We start from the raw sequence: 19,956 nt of genomic DNA, 5'->3' as shown, positions 1-19,956 counted from the left end.
ATCTGCTGCGCAAAATTTTTTGACCTCGCCGCTCACTGACTTTTTACTTTCAAGTCTCGCGCAAATTTTGAGCCCAAATTTGTGACGCCCGAGTACACGGTTACGACATTACGCAACATTATGTAAGTGCATGTCAGACCCAAAATTGCTCATAAACGTGATTTCATTTACAAATCCAATGCAAATTGTGTATTTAGCCAAAATTCATAAATGTATCATTATTTCTACTTTTACTGATTAAACTTAATTAATTTTGCCTTGTTTATGATCAGAATTAAGTCTGGAACAATTTCCATTGAAAAAACAATAAAAAACAAAAAGTAAAAAAACAAAGAAATACATAAGAAATTCATAAAACAATAAAATACATAAGAAATTAATTTCCAAACTGAAGTTTTTTTTAATTGCGATTGTTAAGAATGCTACAAAGAATATTTTTACCAAAAATTAGCATTCTAGAAGCTTTATTTAGTATGATTTATGCATAAATTTGCATAACTAATTCATATAAAATAAAATCTCATTATTTTGGAAAATTTTACCATACAGCCTTGTAGATTACATCGCACACTACCAGCGTGCAAATTTTTGCGTCGCTCGCGCGATCGGCGGCCGAGATCTTAAGGGGGGGCCATAATGGCCCCCCCCCCCCCCCCGGGAAGGACAAGAATCAAAATACCCCGGGAGAGTTAGGGTTAAAAAAAAGGGACACAACCAATCTCTGGCCAATGTGTGGGGCATTGAGGCAAATTAATTAAAAGCTTCAAATGACATGGCCTTCAGTGGCCACGGATCAGTTTAGACCCTGCAATTAGAACATATCCATATAATCAGTCAACATTATCTAATTGAGAAACAGTTGCAATCAAATACCATAATGGATGTCTTCTAAAAATGCAGGATTGAATCTTGATTTGACATCATCAGACCTATCAATTTTTTATGGTGTTTATATAAACATATTACGGATCAAAGGAAGTACTTTTATTCTAATGGTTTTTCTTTAGTTATCTTGAGGTATATATTCAAAAGAATAAATTTACGGGCCGATGTTCTAACCTCTGGATCAGCTCAAACCATGATCCGAATCCAATAGTGTCAAGAATTTGATTGCATTGTATCCTTCCTGCGAGTATCCCTGGATCTTTCCCATAATTGAATGGTGAAGGAAATATTGTATTTATTACATACAGACATTTTGTAATGATTTGAGTACCTAATTAGATAATGACTTGCTTATATAGCAATCAAGATTTGGATTAGTTTGTTGTGGTAGGTCCTAAGTTGTAATGCTCCAAGTCAAGTTTACCAGCTCATTGTCATTCCACATCTTCGGGTCTGACGGGATTCTTGAGGGGGATCACAGACTTCTTATCCTTGTCTCGGCTCAGAGCCTTGCGCATGTCTAGAACACAAAGAAATTAACATACAGGATAATTAACTTAGTCATAGTGTTGGTAGTCGTAAAAGTAGTAGTAGTGATGATGATAATGATAATGACAATAAAACAACAGCAATAATAATTATAATGATAATACTAATATTAATAATTATAATTATAATAATGATAATAAATAATGATGATGTTGATTATTATGATGACGACGATGGTGCATCTTGTTAAGCTTTTATATTCACTCTGCAGAGCGCTCAAGGCACTAATTATCATTATTACCTATACATATCGGCCCAGGAAATGCTAAGCACACATATTTTCTTGGATCCGATTTACTTGAGCACACTTCAGAAGAAAGAGATCTTGGCATACTGGTTGACGATGAACTTAAATTTCATAACCATGTTGCAAGTACTGTGAAAAAGGCCAACGGCGTACTCTCATGTATACGACGTAGTTTTGAATGCAGAGATAAATTTACAATCCCAAGACTCTACAAAGGACTTGTCAGACCGATCTTGGATTATGGCAACTCTGTATGGTACCCCAGATTCAAGGGTGATGCCAAAGCCATAGAGAAAGTTCAAAAGAGAGCAACCAAAATGATCTATGCTATTAGGAATCACTCATACACAGAGAGACTGAAGGCACTCAACCTCCCATCCCTTCAGTACCGCAGACGTCGTGGAGACATGATCCAAGTGTACAAAATTGTTCATGGATTTGAACGCATCCCAAGTGATGCCTTCTTTGAACTTTCAGCAGGCAATACAAGAGGTCACAGTCTGAAGCTTTCTAAACCCAGATGCTTGACCAAACTGAGGCAAGATTCATTCAGCCAGCGGGTTATAAATGACTGGAACTCACTCCCTGAAGAAGTAGTTACAGCTCAGACTGTGAATAGCTTAAGATCAGACTGGACAAAGTGTGGGCAGACCAGCGGTTCTGCTCACCATATGAGTAGCAAACATCTTATAGAAGGTAGAGATCTGAGCCAAAACCACACTGAGCAGACACCACACCAATCATTGAGACGGATGAAAATGGCACAGAACTGGAAGCCTGACTGCTGGGATCCACAGCACTCTTCCAGAATCTCGGGTAAAGGTAAAGGTAAAGGCATTTTAGCAGATAAATAAATAGTCATATTTCGCTCGCTACTTTCAATCCGAGACCAATGAGGTAAACATTTGCCATGTTGCCCTCCCCTGGCATTGCCCACAGGAATCCTGCACAAAACAGAGGGCAATATTGGCCATATATCTGTTTATAGTGCGCTTGCGCAGTAGGAGCCAATTTTGATTGCTAATAAATTTCAGTTTTTGAGAAATCTGGCTAGAACCAGTTTATGAACCAATCCATTGTAGATAATGTGTGGTGCGGCCAGTGACAATGACAGCGACAATGACAGCGACTTTATTTTACCCATGTCACCCTAATTCCGGTGACATGTGCATACACAAGCGCAAGATTTCTACACGTTGAGTGTATGCGCGCGCCATGCATGATGCGCAATTGCAAGGTAACCATTTATGCCACAATTGCTTAATATTAAGGGTTACTTCGCTAAGTTCGTGAACAACCTGAAATCAGAAGTAGTGATAATTAAACAGGCATATAAATTGTTCCAAATAATAGCTTAAATTACACATTGTACAGCATTAGGTAATAATAATAATATTGACTGGCTCTTCTTTCGGGAAACATCAAATATGTTGCTCGAAAGACTCGGGCCAAAATGATTCTGTTGTGGGCGACATATTTGATGTCCCCCTCAAGGCCAGTCAATATTGTATAATTATTGTAAATTGTATAATTAATTACCCTGACGGTAGCCGGCTAACTTCCAGACACAAAAAACGCTAAAAAGAATTAACATTCTAGCCAGGTACCCATTTACTACACATGGGTTGAGTGCAGCAAAATGTACATACATTTCTTGCTGAAGGAAATAATGCAATGGCTTGGATTCAAACCCATGACCCTCAGTTAAAAGGAGAGAGTTGTAACCACTAGACCATGACACCCCTAGTAGATAATCACAAATAACTGATATCATTGACTGCTGCACAAACTTACCATACGCATCTTCATCAGGGTCACCCGAGTAGTACTGTAAGACCTTCCTATACACAGTGTACCCAAGCCGAGCGTACATGTTGGTTGCTATCTCATTTGATACACGAACGAACAAGTCAACGAAGAAGCAGTCTTTCCTGTCAAAACAACAATAGAATAGGCATCAATGATCAATCGTTATAATAATCCTCTTTTCAATTAAGTAACCACTTTATTAGTATACATGTAATAATTATACTTAAGATAAAGGTGCTTCAAACTTGTCTGATTATATTGTGTTATTTCATTCTGATATTAAAGGTAAATTCCAGTTCTGGTAACGATCTCAAAATGACTTTTTACAGAATCTAATATAATGACCACCCAAGTGTCTGTATGGATAAAAAATATGTGCCAAAGGATTCTGGAAGAAATTGTGTAATTGCTGAGAAATAAGCAAAATAAGCGCGGATTTGGTCACTTCCGTCAGGTCTTCATTCCAGCAATAATAATACACTGTCCCACGTGTGCCTATCTGTGTTGGTGATCTTCAGTGTGAACATTTTTCAGCATAGCTTTCAAGATTTCACAAAGTTCAGTTTATGTAACTGTACCAGATCTAGATCCTCGATGATATACTGACAATTAAGCCTGGTTTTACAGACTTTCTCATGAAATCAGTGTTTACTGTGCACAACTACTGGCATTTCTCTTCCAGAAAAGCAAATTTGGGTAAAAAGATGTAAGTTATATGATTATTGGAAAACATACACACCAATATTATGGAATTGAAACTTAATTTGCAATAATGAGTGAATTGAAGTGCAAATCAACAGCAATCATGATGGCAATTTTGGATTTTGAGAATCTGTCATGCTTCCACATTTAGATTCTGATAAATGGATCTATTTTACTATTAAGGATATTATTGCCATTGCATTTTTGAGGGGGCCAGACATGGCATGTGGGGCAAAAATTTCAAAACAAGTGGAGCGCCTCTGGCAGTCTCACCTGCATCACGCGATTCAATATAGCAGCAGTGCTGACTTTGAAAACTACTATGAAATAATTATTCACAAAAAAACACCAGTGATACTTGATTACCCCTATATCCACATTTTATAAACTAAATATAAAAACTTTGAAAGTTATGACAGCAAGCTAATAATTACCTCCAAAATGGCCAAAGTTCAATGACCTTTGACTTTGGTCATGTGACCTGAAACTCACATGAGATGTTCAATGATACTTGATTACTCTTACATGTATGTCCAAGTTTTATGAACTAGACCAATACACTTACAGAGTTATGATGGTAATTCAACAAATACCCCCAACATGGCCAAAGTTCATTGACCTTAAATGACCTTCGACCTTGGTCATGTGACCTGAAACTTGCACGAGGTGTTCAGTGATACTTTATCACTCTTATGTCCAAGTTTCATGAATCAGATCCATAAACTTTCAAAGTTATGATGGTAATTCAACAGATATCCCCAACATGGCCAAAGTCCATTGACCTTTGACCTTGATCATGTGACCTGAAACTCTCACAGGATGTTCAGTGATACTTGATTACTCTTGTGTCCAAGTTTTATGAACTAGACCAATACACTTACAGAGTTATGACAGTAATTCAACGAATACCCCCAACATGGCCAAAATTCATTGACCTTAAATGACCTTTGACCATGGTCATGTGACCTGAAACTTGCACGAGGTGTTCAGTGATACTTGATTACTCTTATGTCCAAGTTTCATTAATCAGATCCATAAACTTTCAAAGTTATGATGGTAATTCAACAGATACCCCCAACATGGCCAAAGTCCATTGACCTTTGACCTTGATCATGTGACCTGAAACTTGCACGAGGTGTTAAGTGATACTTGATTACTCTTATGTCCAAGTTTCATTTATCAGATCCATAAACTTTTAAAGTTATGACGGTAATTCAACAAATACCCTCAATGTGGCCAAAGTTCATTGACCCTAAATGACCTTTGACCTTGGTCATGTGACTCAAAACTCAGGCAGGATGTTCAGTAATACTTGATTAATCTTATAGCCAGGTTTCATGAACTAGGTCCATATACATTCGAAGTTATGCTGTCATTTCAAAAACTTAACCTTCGGTTAAGATTTGGTGTTGACGCCGCTGCCGTCGGAAAAGCGGCGCCTATAGTCTGCTTTGCAGGTGAGACAAAAACCCAAACAAGCAAGATAGTTATCGGACCTTATATTGATAAAAAGACAAATTTTGTAAGACTGTGGACATAATATTTCAGTGGCCTGGGGCAACCAGAAATGAGAGTCGGGCCACCAAACTTCTGTAAAAGCCCACACTTGGCGGCCTTGTTTGGCTACCAAAGTTTTGATAAATTGTAATGTTTTTTATTGTTTTAGGGCCACCAAATTTGCTTTGCGGGCCATCAAAAATATGAAATTGATGATTTCTGTGGACTGATCAGGCCACCAGGAAAGTTAGTGTGGAGCCTTGGTAAACGATATCATATTCAACTTTTTAATTTCCTTTTCTCTTTTTTGTCTCACCTGCGAAGCACTATAGGCGCCGCTTTTCCAACGGTGGCGGCGTCAACACCAAATCTTAACCGAAGGTTAAGTTTTTGGAATGACAGCATAACTTGGAAAGTATATGGACCTAGTTCATGAAACTTGGCTATAAGCTTAATCAAGTATTACTGGACATCCTACCTGAGTTTCAGGTCACATGACGAAGGTCAAAGGTCATTCGGGGTCAAGGAACTTAGACCATGTTCGGGGAATCATCATCAAAATCTTAACCTAAGGTTAAGTTTTTGAAATGTCATAACTTTGAAAGTTTATGGATCTGATTCATGAAACTTGTACATAAGAGTAATCAAGTATCACTGAACATTCTGTGCGAGTTTTAGGTCACATGATCAAGGTCAAAGCTCATTTAAGGTCAACGAACTTTGGCCAAGTTGGGGGTATTTGTTAAATTACCATCATAACTTTTAACATTTATGGATCTGATTCATGAAACTTGGACATAAGAGTAATCAAGTATCACTGAACATGACCTAGGTCAAAGGTCAATGAACTTTGGCCATGTTGGGAGTATCTGTTGAATTACCCCAAGCCCCCCCCCCCCCGCCCACCAGTGAATCCTACCTCTCTGATACCTCCTCCAGAATATTCATCATGATAGCAGCCAATCCCAGTCTCCGATACTCTGGGGCAACGGACAATGCAGTCACATGACCATGCCACGTCTCTTGGGCAACAGATCCTTCTGCTTTGCCCATGACTATTTAATGAAGAACAGATGAAACAAAAGATATTCCAATTTAACACTGAGTACATGTATTCTTACAAATATGGAAAAGATGATTGATCATTTCAATACACTAGTAGCTGAAAGATGATATACTCATGATCCACAATACTATTTCAATCTTTAATTAAATAATTTTTTCATTCATCAAGTCATGTATCATATTAAAACTGCACAATGATTTTTTGTCTTTCCTTCAGTAACTAACTTGTGACTTCTCTCCTTTTATTTAACACTGAAATTATTCACTTTTACAAACAGTAAATTTTAAGGTTGTAATTCTTATACATTTTAAAACTCTTTAATACATTAGCTAATTTGATAGCGCTACCCTTCTTTTTGTTTGTTTTATTAGGGGCTGAGAGGGGATTTTATTATGTAAACTGAACATAAATGTCTATGTATCCAATCCATTATCTAAAATTTGGAATTAAACTTCTCAAGCCTATCTCATAAAACTTGTTATAACAAATTTACAATAACAGTTTAAAGTTAAATACTAGTTGTGGTAACGATCTCAATATGAATTCGAACAGAATCCAATGAATATGTGCCAAATGACTCTGGAAGAGAAAGCGTAATTGCTGAGAAATGAGCAAAATAAACACGCCATTCCATCAAATGTCGGGTATTTTTCAAAGCAATATTAATACACGATCCCCCATATGCTTTTCTGTGTTAGTGATCATCAGAATTGTCGATTTTTAGCTAAGATTTCATGATTTTACAAAGATAAGTTTACATTAATGTACCGGATATAGATGTATTATAATATTTTGACTATTAACCTTAATTTAATTTTAAAAGACTTTCTCATGAAATAATTGTTTGCTGCAACTACTGTCTTTTACCTTTAAAGCTACTGAGATCCTTCAATCTGATTGGCTGATAGTACACTTGTTATAGAAATTGTGCATTTGTCATTATAACGATTCTTTACGAAACATGACCCTGACTACTCACTGTATCCCATGATCTGACCTCCGGGCGCTTCACAAACTTGAATATACTCCGGCCAATGTGCCAAGTATTGGAGATAGAATGGAATCCCATACTGGTCATCACATATTCAGTTAAGGAAAGGCAGAACATGTATGATATAGAAGGGAACAGATATTACATTACAAAAATCAATCTTTAGAAATCCATAACTCTGATGTTCATTGAGGAATTTCTCAAAACCCTTTAAACTAGTTGATTTCATATAAAAAAGGGAAAATCAAAGAAACAAATCAAAGAATGTACGAGGAAGTTTGAATAAAAAAAATATGAAAGCTTACGAGCAATTGAATAATGAGATCAATAATGGTATTTAAATCCTCCCAGCACTACCAAGATCTATGATGTCACACATGTCCAACTTTCCCATTAAACAATTTACTTAGATTTTCTCTTTATCTAGTCTATCACAAGATCAGATGTTCTCTTTGATGAGAATTCATGGAATAAAGGTTTCACAATAATTTATTGTATCATGGATGACTTGTTTATCACATTATTAGAATGATAAAAAAATAGATAATTAGATATATTTTCTGAGTCCAAATAGATACAACTATTGATCATTGATTTCAATATTATTTTGATTCAAGATATATAAAACCTGCAAGAATATACCAGAGAATTAGGGATTCACCTAATATTTTTTTAAATGTGTATTTCACTCTGGGGGGGGGGGCACTTCCATTTACGAGTGGATACCAGGCACAACCATTGGGTTTCAAAAAGCACCCTTAACAAGTATTTTCCATATTCTGAAAATGCACCCCTTAACAAGTCTTGGCATGTGAAACCCAACGCTTGACGTGATCACAGACGTCAGCTTTACTTTTACTTCCATTGGGCTTAGTACCGTCCCAGCTTTCACACCTCGCTCAAATCGGACTCTAAACACTTAGTGTTGGGGCAAAAATACCAGCGAAACCTTTGACCTACTTTATAATTCCATCAAGCAAATTTGACTTAAGTTCAGGATCTTGAATTCCATTTGGTATTCATGATTTTAATTAATTTTGTGTGAACTGTGAGAAATTTTTGATCAAAAATCATCTTCATGATATTTTTTAAATAGGTGCAAATTATGTTCACTCAATCATAAGTGGCCTCCTCCTCCCCCACCCCTCCCCACAGGATTTCATGTAAGTTCTGATAATTCAAAGAATTAAAAACATTTGTTCTGTATATATATGGTACACATTCATTACAATAATCCAAATTTATTCAATAAGGATACGGTTTCTGTGAGATAATCCATATTCCTGTGAAAAAAATCAAACAAACAAAACATAATTATCATTTTTTATGTTTTTCTTAAATTAACCTTTGCAAGCTTATGCAACATGAACAGCTGTCATGACAGTGAATCATAATTTATAAATCTGATCTTTGTTTCTTTTTTTGTTCAGACAGTTACAGCCAATGCATAAATTTGTAGTTTATATCACATATTTCTGGATTAAGTGATACAGTCATTTGGATTGCACAGGAGCTAAATCCTGGATCCCTATTATGTCATGTATGTAACACAAATAGATTCTAGACTAGATCTAGAGGCGAGCATAACGAGACATAGACCAAAAGCTTTGGTCTCTGTTTTATTGGTTTGTTCCGCTGTACTCTGTTGGCTCCACTCGCTCACCAATTACAGAGATCAAAGTTCTTCTAACTCGATCTGTACAGGAACTCAATGGCCATATGTTTATGTATTAAGTTCGGATAAACCAGGGAAGTAGGAATTTCGCGACAGCCAAAGTCACTGTTTTTTCCTTTTAAGTTTATTTTTTCCCGTTTTGGTGCATTTCAGGCCAAAACGGAATAATAATCTTTATTTGGTCCAGTTCTTTTTATAGAGTAAAGTCCCCAAACATCGGACTGTTCCAAATGTTGGACGAAAATGACTTCAACTCCCTCCCCATAACTTAAGGGACCCGCACTGGCAGGGGACTTGCATGCATAAGATACATGAACATACCTGCTATTGAACTGCACACACAGTAGATCCAAGTTAAAGAACATTTAAAGAATGACCATTTATTTTACTTTGATGGATATTTTGATAGTTTTTAATGTTTTCATGTAATACAGGCCTACTACAAGCTAACCAGCTATGGGATCAGAGGTCCGCTACATCAATGGCTGCTAACATTTCTCACCACTGGAGAAATGTCGGTTGTAGTGGACGGTCATCGATCTACAGCGGTATAGGTCACATCAGGCGTGCCGCAGGGCACCGTCCTCAGGCCTTTGCTCTTCCTCTGCTATATTAATGACCTTCCACCCTGCGTCTAGTCTCAAGTACGCCTTTTTGCTGATGATTGCCTACTATACCGGCAGATTAGACAACAACGAGATCACCAGATACTCCAGGATGACCTCAACAAACTGGATGAGTGGTCTGAAACATGGGGCATGACGTTTAACACAAGTAAATGCACCACATTGAGTGTCATCACAACTCGTAAAGCAGGTGCAGTACTAGTGCTCACTCCTTAGGCGAAACCCGAGCTTCTGCCCAGAAGACTACAAGAGAACTGCCTACATTGCCCTTGTAAGATCTCTCATGGAATACGGAGCCATTGTATGGGATCCCTACTTGAGGAAAAACATTGATGCCCTCGAAAGGATCCATCGCAGAGGAGCCCGCTTTATCACGAAAGACTACAGATCAGGAGACCCTGGTAGTATGACACAGATGCTTAAAAACCTCAAACTGCCAACACTAGCATCAAGAGGAAATGTGCAAGACTCTCAACCTACTTCCAATTGGTCGGGGGGGGGGGGGTTGGTACCAGTCCTCCCTTTGAATAATTTCTTAAAACCTTCAAGACAAAAGAGGCAAATAAAAGCAAAGAAATTTGCTGGGTTTGCATCAACAAACCTAGTTGAAAGGTTGAAAGGCAAGTCCAAAACCATAATATCTGTTTTGCAGTGGAGAATTTCAATACTGATCAATATAAGAACTCATTTTTCGTACAAACAACGGTGGACTTGAAGCATCTTCCAGCCACCATAGCAACTCCACAGACAGTTGCAACCTTCAAGGCAGCTGTTGAAGACCACCCTCTCCAGTACTGCTAATCTGCATAAGCCCTCTCTCTCATCCGGTGCACTATACCAAAATGGTCCGGCACTGCACACATCGAGATCTAGAATTATACTAGGCCTATATCTATATCAATTTGCGATTGAGCTAAGCGAGCGAGAACACAAACAAATCCTCTTTGGGGAAATTCCATTAAATAGGCCTATGTAGGCCTACGTCCGACCTCCTGTATGTTGGACCTTCATTAATGAGATTTTCTGTCTCTGATCTCTTGTTCTTCTTTTGACAGTCTGTATACTCCCAATAAATGACAATGAGTGGTCCGGGGGCATATATGAAGAGAATTAAGAATTGAGACAAATGGGGGTCGGATCACGTACAAAGGGTTGGTCATTTTATGGAATTACTGACCCTTTGGCTTCGTTCACGGTTGTAAAACGTCTTTCTCAGGGTTGCATAATTATTGCAGCCTGAAATCCGAAACTTGATTACGGTCGTTCAAGTTTGAAAACGAATCACTGAGTAAAATGAGGGTCGACTGTCAGACGTACTGAAATGAAACTTCAGAAAGAAAATGATAAATGAATATAAGGTCATCATATGACAACAAGCAAATGAGGATTAAACAATCGTTTTTGTTCAATGAAATTTCCTTTATTCACTCATTTGTGTGTGGGTACATCCCGGCCTGGATATATTAACATTTCCACACCTTCCTACATGGGATCTATTTATAGCAATAATTATAATTTCAAGCATGGAAAATCAGGACTGACATAAATAGACCTGTTGTTTATAGCATAACATGCAGCCATCGACTTTGATCCCAATTCCACCGGGTTTAAAAACAAATATTGGTGCACTGTATGCGCTGCAGCAAGTTAATAAACAAACGCTGATTGGAGCTTTGTCGAAGCGGCTGGAAAAAAAATCACCCGGCATTCATCACCAAGTGACATTAAAGCTTTTGCCATTAAACTGTTAAATGAATTCTTCAAAATGTGCGATGTGCTTGTCTCCATTTTTAAAAGGACCAAAGGGATATGCTCGGAGAAATCTTGCTACATTTACCTCCCCAAGGACAGCCTTTAGACTTTGTCCCAAAACTGTACATCGTGACAATTGTGTTTGTAGGAAGTGTGAGCGTGTCCTCGTCAGGAACACTATTGTTCGAAAAGGATCTAGAGGGAAGACACGGACATCGATAGCTGGGAAAACGCCGGGAGGAAATGATGGGCTTGAATATGTGGAAAATCCTATCGGCTCTCCAACACCAATGCCAAAGAAGAGAGCCATCTTTGACACACCCGAACAGATACACGTTCAATTTGATAAGGAAGATGAAAACCAGGGTGTTCAAGCCCCAGGCGCTAATTCTGATGTGGAAAGTGGAGATGAAGAGGATGTAAGAGAAAGAAGAGACAGGCAGGAAAGACTACCCTTGCTTATTCAAAAAGCTATTGACTATTTAATTGAATATGAATATTTGGAAGGTGTCAGAGCTTTGTCCAAGGTTTCGCCTAAGGCAAGAAAATCACTGATAGTGGCAGTGATGATCAAGATCGAGGTAGGTCTAGATCCCCTCTATGTGATTTTTTCAGTCAGAATTGATTTCTCTTTTTTTTTTATTTGTCTAGATCAAATTAGGGCCTATAAATGCAATTGTTTTTGCAGGAAAAATGAGAATTAATTACTATTAATATTATGAGAAATGCATGAGCCCAATTAACATGCAATGGGAAGTATAGGCCTACCTATATAGTTCAGGTATTACCATACAAGCAAATGTGGTTAAATATTGTGTTATTTTCATTTGATTCTCGACTCTTGATAATATTGACCTAGATTCTACAACTCTCATTTTAAAAATGTATTTTGTAAACGCATAGTTATGTTTGTTCATATATAGATTGAGATAAATATAATTTTAATTAAATTAATTTTTTTTAAATAATGTATTTTTATCTATGTTAAATGCAAGCAAAATCGATCCAGTATTGAAATACCTAAATCGCGATTTAACTGAAAAGCAAGTTTGTGATTCGCCTGAAGTTTTCTTATCTCTTCTTGTAATGCATATTCATTCAACTGTAACAGTTTGTTTAGGTAAGGTCAATCCTAACTGTCGTATTTTGGGTTTCTTTTTATCATCCATGTTTTTGTAATTTCGAGATTAATCTAGTGCATCGATGCACTCTGGTGGGAATGAGTGGTGGCATTCAGGACCTCGACACTGTCTGAAGACGTGTTGAGGTCCCCAGGGCAAGTACAGTGGTAGTAAGTAAATAAATAATTTCTGTTTACCGTAATTTTTCAATTCTATTTTTTTATGACATTAAAATTCAACATTTGTACTACGGAAATAAACATGATTTTTATCTGATTCAATATGATTGTATTTTTGTTTTGAGACTTTTAGTCCAATTAGATCTAGGCCTAAGTAGACATAGCAAGGAGGCTACTAGAGAGTAAGTGGAACGCCTCTGGCAGTCTTGCCTGCATTACGCAATATGAGCAGTGCTGACTTTGAAAACAGCTATTAAATAATTATTCATAAAAGAAAACACTCATATGATAATAAAATACTATGTCCATTTACCCAACATGACCTTTGACTATGATCATGTGACCTCAGACATGTGCAAAACAACTCGATTAAGCTTATGTTTCATGAACTACATGTATAGATCCATAAACTTTCTAAGTTATGATGCCAATTCAACAAATACCCCCAACATGGCCAAAGTTCATTGACCCTAAATGACCTTTGATTTTGGTCATGAGACCTGAAACGAGCACAAGATATTCAATGTTACGCTATCACCCTTATGTCCAAGTTTCATGAACTAGGTCCATATACTTTCTAAGTTTATATGACATTTCAAAAACTTAACCTTGGTTAAGATTTCATGTTGACGACGCCACCGCCGCCATCTGAAAAGCGGTGCCTAGTCTGGCTCTGCTATGCAGGCAAGACAAAAATCATTACTAACGTACGGTATGCTTACTCTCCACGGAGCCAGAGATTCCATTGCATTCATCTGCATGTACCGCTAAAAAACCTCAAACTTTTGCCCCTGAGATTTCTACTTTCCTTCTAAAACCGGCGCCGAAAAAGATCTAGCCCTAAATCATGTAAATGGGATACAACTTCATTTCCGACATTAAATACTACGCTATCGATTTCATTTTTAAACAAGCGCACATCCGTAACGTTAGCGATCAACAATGAGAAACAAGATGGCGACGTAAACATCGGGCAAGTCTCCCCCGTCTTTTCATATTTTTCTCATTTTTTTGATGAATTCTTGACTTGTTTAAAAATGAAATCGATAGCGTAGAAATGTTGGAAATGAACTTATATCCCATGATTTACATTGGGGGATTTTGCATTGTTAACCCCCTAAGGCTAAGCCTAGGCCCTAATCATGCTAATATTTAGTAATAATGGCGGCTGCACAATCGCGAGCCATCTGTGTACGAGAAGCTTGGACGAAAGCTCGACCTGGAAACATGGCTGCAGCTTTCTGCACTTTTCCAGTACATCCGGTAATAATTAAACTCCTCGAAACAGACGGCTGCCCACTCCTAGTACCAATGAGGTCCAAACATTAACATGTATGGACCTCATAGGCGACAATGCGTTAAAAACAGGTTAGAACTTCTAAACGTACTGTTTCCTGCACCCAAGTATGATATTACTCCCAAAATATGAGTTTTGTCCTCGTTTGTTTATCATTTATTAAAAGATTGCCCATTAAATATATTCCTATTCCTAATTTGAATTTAATAAAATAAAGGGAAACTTACATTTGAGTCATTTTTCGATCTTTTTTTGGCAGTCAGTCCGGTCACCGTCGAGTGCGATCAAAGCGGTATGAAGCTGATTTTCAGATCACGTGATACGTGTGGTCATCACCTGATCAATCGACTATCCTTTTTTAAAGACCGCAACAATTATAAATTTTATTATAAAATATATATAGAATGAATAATTGCATGATATTATATATATTTCTACAATTAAAAATATTTTGTGATATGAATTTAATATTTGACGTAAAAATCGCTATTTAACAAAATATTTATTAAAAATAAAAAATCAAACATAATAAAAACGCCTTGGACACAGTGCAAAAAACCTAACAATTTGGCCGCGTTCTTAACAACTATCGTAAGGGGCGCTCTATTTATAAATAAAGTTGCATATGTAGCTGTCTACCGCGACAGGAACAGCCGCAGAATTGAAGCCAGAAGCGTGGGAAATTGCCAGAAAATTCAAGAAAAGAACCGGTGAGTACCGATTTAACATAACAGTACTAATTTATTAAGTAACATTTATTGAATCATTACAAGATTTATTTTTTAGTAAAACAAAGCTTAGTTCTAAGCTAGGGCGGCCCAAATGCGCGTGAGTGGAGTCCCAGTTTATTAGCACGGGTAAGTATTGGGGTGTCGCCTAGGCCTAGAGTGACGGCTGCCGGCTGTCGATATTACGTTAAACGAGACAGTGCGAGTGGAATGGTAACAACATTTACTACACGTAGGACTAAACAAAAAAATAAGCCCCAACAAAAGTTTGGTTTTAGATTTTCCATTCCAAAACAAAACTTAAATTTTACAAAATACTTACACGTTATTGAACTTGAATAAATCGTCACACGTGAAAGGTCGTATTGTCGTCATTTTGCATAGATCGGTTCACGTCTACAGAAACAAAAGTGGAACTGTGCAGCAGCACTACCGCCCCAGTACGGTACGTAACTTAGCTGTAGGCCCTACTAATCCTAGCAATGCCGGCCGGGCCGGCCCGGTATACCGCATACGTCGATATAGGCCCAGGCCACCCGGCCGGCCCACTGGTACTGCACAGCACTGTTGGGGGGGGGGGGGGGTGTTTCAATACTACTTTCTCTTTTTACTTATTCTTCTCCTATTCATTTATTTTTCATGAAGGCTGAGGCATTTTTCTTGTCTTGTTTCTGTCTTTAAACTCTCGATAAATGACCAAATAATGTTATTCTTTCCTCTAACAGCTCCATAGCTCCCTTCCCCTCCCCTCCTCTACATCGTGATTTTTTTTCACAAATTTTTATGTCCTTTCTAAATTTCTTGTACGATTTTCTAGGGATATGGTCTGATGGTAATGTTAATTCTTCACTTTCTCATATTCTGTTTTCACTGAAATATATAAAAGTATATTTCAGCGAAAACAAAGTCATAAAGTTAGAAAAGTAAAGAATTACCTTCAAGTCTATCCCTAGAAAATCGTAACAAGAAATTTCGAAATGACGAAAAAATATACTCCAATTTGTGAGAAAAAAAATCACAAAGCAGGTGGGACAACTCGGCCCGCGGTCCGAAGTTGTCCCTGATTCATCCAGACTTATGGATCCTGCTGAGAATCGTCGAAAAAGTAGAAAACAGCTTCATTGCAACACTAGCTCCCTTTTGAAATATGGCGCGGCCAATATCAGTGTCGGCGATCTACCAATGGCAAAATGAAAAAAAAAATAAACAGAACGCGAGCACGTTTAAAAACTTTATCTGATCTGTAGTAATGCCCTTGATGATAGTGTATTTGTATACTTTTTAATGTCAAGTACCACCCCAAAAAAATGTTGATATGAATGAATAGAGAAAAATCAAACAAGCACATTGCTAAAAAATTCATTAAAATCGTATGTAAAATAAGAGTTATGACATTTCAAAGTTTCACTTACTTTCCATAAAACAGATCTATATGTACAAATCAGTAATGTGCAAATGAGAGTCAATGATGTCCCTCACTATTTCTTTTTTTAAATTTAAATTATATATTTCAAATTTTACAGATTTGACAATATAAGGACCAACTTGAATGAACAATAAAATGTTTAAATAATGCATGTTCAGGAAAGAATAAAACTTTGTTTCATATCGTAATTAAGAGAAAAGAGGAATATTTCATATAATAAAATACAAAAGAAATAGTGAGTGACGTCATCAGTCCCCTCATTTGCATACCCACCAGGATGCGTCTAGCTGTTTGTGAAATTGTGTCAATACGTAACCAAACGTTTGTTTATCTTTCTTTATTGATCAAAATATAAATGATTACAATATAAATCAAACGAATCAACAAACTATATAAATGATTAAACAGAGCAGCACTTAAGTAGGCATAAGTTTGTAGACACTACGTAATACAAATTAAATATAAAATCTCAATTTTTTTAATGTACAGGCAATTTAGAATTTTTCTTTGCCAAAAAATATACAATATCCCTAATACCTTTAATAAAAGCTTTGAATTCCACAATATTAAAACCAACTTCTTCATGTTGTAAAGAAAGTTATGTGTTGATTGATAATTGGAACATCATTTATAGAATAGAGGGACCTTTTTGTACCAGTACTACTCTAAAACAAGCCAAAATAGTCAAATAGTCTGTTAAGATAAAAAGGCAAATCTACTTATTCAGCTGATCACAGACATATTGCCAACATCCAATTATTCTCCAAAATATTAAGGGAAGTTTAGAATAGGACAAATATTGAAAATCTCTTGAACTTTTTGCAAAAATTATCAACCAAACACATGTGTTTATCAATAACCACAAACACTAATTCATATTGAATTTAATAATGGATTTTATTTTTTTAAATGTCACTCATTTCATTGCACCGTATTAAATCAATCATACATCTATTGTAGCATATATAAAAATATAGATGATATAAAAATATAATCATGTGTTGCAGAATATATTCAAACATTAAGTTACAACATTCATGTTTCAATATGATTCTATTGGTGGTGAAAAACCAATAATCATAACATACATCATACCTGCCAACCCTGAAAGCAAGAAAAATTAAGAAAAATTCCATGAATTTCTATTCAGTACTAGTACTAATTTTTTGGCAGAAAATAGAAACATGCAGCCACTGATTAAACGGATAATTTTCCTACTTAATAGGAACACTTGGCAGTTTTTAGTGATAAATATTACACATTCTTGTCACAAGAACAATCAATGATTCACTCATTTATAGTCCATGAAATTACATTCTAAACGTATAATGTGATTGCATAAAGAAACTTTTTTTTTTAGATACCAGTACATTATCAAAGTGATTTTTTTTTTTTAGATGAATCTGCCTCGATCAAATATTGTGGGACCAAAGAACTATGTTTGAATTACAAATCGGCAATAAACAAATTTTGATTATGAAATCTGACATAGCTACATAGAGATATCTCATTTATAGCATAAGCAGTGGCAGTTCCAGCGCACCCGTCTTATGCCACCCCCCCCCCCCCCCCCCCCGCTTTGAGAGCCATAAAAATGTTGTTAGTTGTAAATGTTGTTTACATGCAAGTGAAGACCATTTTTGCTTTGCTTAATTTTTTTTACCATATCACTCAGGAGTGTAGGAATATATTTTTTTTGCTCGTCAAAATGTTTGTGAACAAAAAAGCTGCCCCCCCCCCCTCCAGTCGGAAATTCCTGGATCCGCCCCTGAGCACAAGACAGTGTCTTCAACTGTGCATGAAGTCGTTTATGCACAGCTTTATGAAACATCCCCCTGGCACGTAAAATTCCTTTCGCTTTGGTGTATATTAAAGATAAATGCCAGTTGTGGTCACGATCTCAAAATGACTTTTTATAGAATCCAATATAATGACCACCCAAGTGTCTGTAGATATGAATAAAAAATTTGTGCCGAAGGATTCTGGAAGAAATTGTGTAATTGCTGAGAAATAAGCAAAATAAGCGCGGATTCGGGCACTTCCGTCGGGTCTTTATTCCAGCAATATAATATACACTGTCCAACGTGTGCCTATCTGTGTTGGCGATCTTCAGTGTGATTGTTTTTCAGCTTAGATTTTATGATTTCACAAAGTTCAGTTTATGTAACTGTACCAGATCTAGATCGACGATGATATAGTAATACTTAACCTTGGTTTTACAGACTTTCTTACGAAATCAGTGTTTTACTGCAACTACTGTAATTTAGCTTTAAATCTATGAAATTTTGACTCATGCAAACAAATGGCAATGAATACTACAGAGTATAGTGGATGAGTGAGATAAATAAGTAATATTGAAAAGCTTGAAGTATGCGTGTAGACAATCTTTATGTCAGTCATGACCAAGTACTGTGGACTATTTTGCACAATTTATATCAATGCCAACAAAAGAACATCTTAAATGGACATACACCAATGCATCATTCAACGGCAACTTCGTCAAGCAATCAAAATCACTCTTTCAGCTCTCGATTTAAAGCAAACCATTAAAAATAGTTACACATCATGATACTAGTCTAGAATATATTGGCTCTCAAAGTCATCAATACCATGCTTGATGGTATATTTGTATTCAAAACAAATATCTATCAACTTTTCGAACCAATGCAGATGTCTCCCCCCCCAAAAAAAAAATTACCAATTAAATTTTTTTCGTAGAAAATGGGCTTCAAAAGAAAATCTATGATTATTCATAGACATAAATACCTTATAAGTACTGGAATTATATATGTTGCATGATTTATTTTTTCAATTATTGATTAAGAACAGCCAAATGGGATACTTGCATGATTTAAGATGAATATTTAAACATAGACATGAATATATGATACATAAATTTAGTACATTGGAACAAAACATACAGGTACGTATGATCAGGTGTCCAAACTTGGCACATATTTCAAAAATATTAATCTTGTTAAAACGTATTCACAAAACATTCGCATTTCATACAAAATAAATTCAAATAACATATACGAAACTGACGGAAAGATTGTAGAATTGAAATTTATGGACAAAATTTTTATGTTGATCAAGGAGTGTTCGTTATCGTGGAAAACACGCACTGAAAAAGTGTGGTCTTATTTTGCAAATATTTCAAAAAAGCAAGCACAAAGGGTGAGATATCTATATCAGAATGACGGCAACATGCTATAGACTCGGTCCAAATATTTCACTTCCATATTTTATGATGCCTGCTTGTAAAATGAAGATTTTTGTTTGTCTAGTAGAAGCATTTTTCTATGCACTAAATTTGACAAATTTGCAAAATATGTCACTCTTGAATTAGCTAAATCAACTACAAAGTTAATGCACTGGATTTGAATTTGTCAAACACAATTGCCCA

General features: G+C 36.4%; 2 protein-coding genes across 2 annotated transcripts in view; both read right to left on the bottom strand.

Moving 5' to 3' along the window:
* Positions 1–624: 624 nt before the first annotated feature.
* Positions 625–15,608, bottom strand: LOC129264379 (N-alpha-acetyltransferase 20-like). The gene is made up of 6 exons (XM_054902249.2): positions 15,447–15,608; positions 9,005–9,029; positions 7,735–7,825; positions 6,609–6,744; positions 3,476–3,612; positions 625–1,405 (listed from the first exon to the last, which is right to left on the bottom strand). The coding sequence occupies exons 1-6, from the start codon at positions 15,497–15,499 to the stop codon at positions 1,320–1,322; spliced, it is 528 nt and encodes a 175-aa protein (XP_054758224.1). The 5' UTR covers positions 15,500–15,608; the 3' UTR covers positions 625–1,319.
* A 1,264-nt stretch (positions 15,609–16,872) lies between these two features.
* Positions 16,873–19,956, bottom strand: part of LOC129264192 (mitochondrial amidoxime-reducing component 1-like) — a 22,276-nt gene continuing 19,192 nt past the window's right edge. The window contains exon 8 of the mRNA XM_064102755.1: positions 16,873–19,956. This exon is cut by the window's right edge and continues 446 nt beyond it. The gene's annotated coding sequence lies outside the window, so the exon portion shown is untranslated.

This window comes from Lytechinus pictus, chromosome 7 (assembly GCF_037042905.1).
Source record: "Lytechinus pictus isolate F3 Inbred chromosome 7, Lp3.0, whole genome shotgun sequence".
Taxonomy (NCBI): Eukaryota; Metazoa; Echinodermata; class Echinoidea; order Temnopleuroida; family Toxopneustidae; genus Lytechinus; species Lytechinus pictus.
Note: the sequence above shows the minus strand (reverse complement) of the source record. Positions and strands in the feature narration are given on the sequence as shown.

What these genes read in the sequence shown, in the direction of transcription:
- LOC129264379 (XM_054902249.2), bottom strand. Translation starts at nt 15,499, where the DNA reads ATGACGACAATACGACCTTTCACGTGTGACGATTTATTCAAGTTCAAT. An exon ending in TTATTCAAGTTCAATAACGT is followed by an intron (nt 9,030 to 15,446) that starts GTAAGTATTTTG and finishes TTTTTTTCACAG; the next exon opens with GAATATGGATTATCTCACAG. An exon ending in TGGATTATCTCACAGAAACC is followed by an intron (nt 7,826 to 9,004) that starts GTATCCTTATTG and finishes TGTGATGACCAG; the next exon opens with TATGGGATTCCATTCTATCT.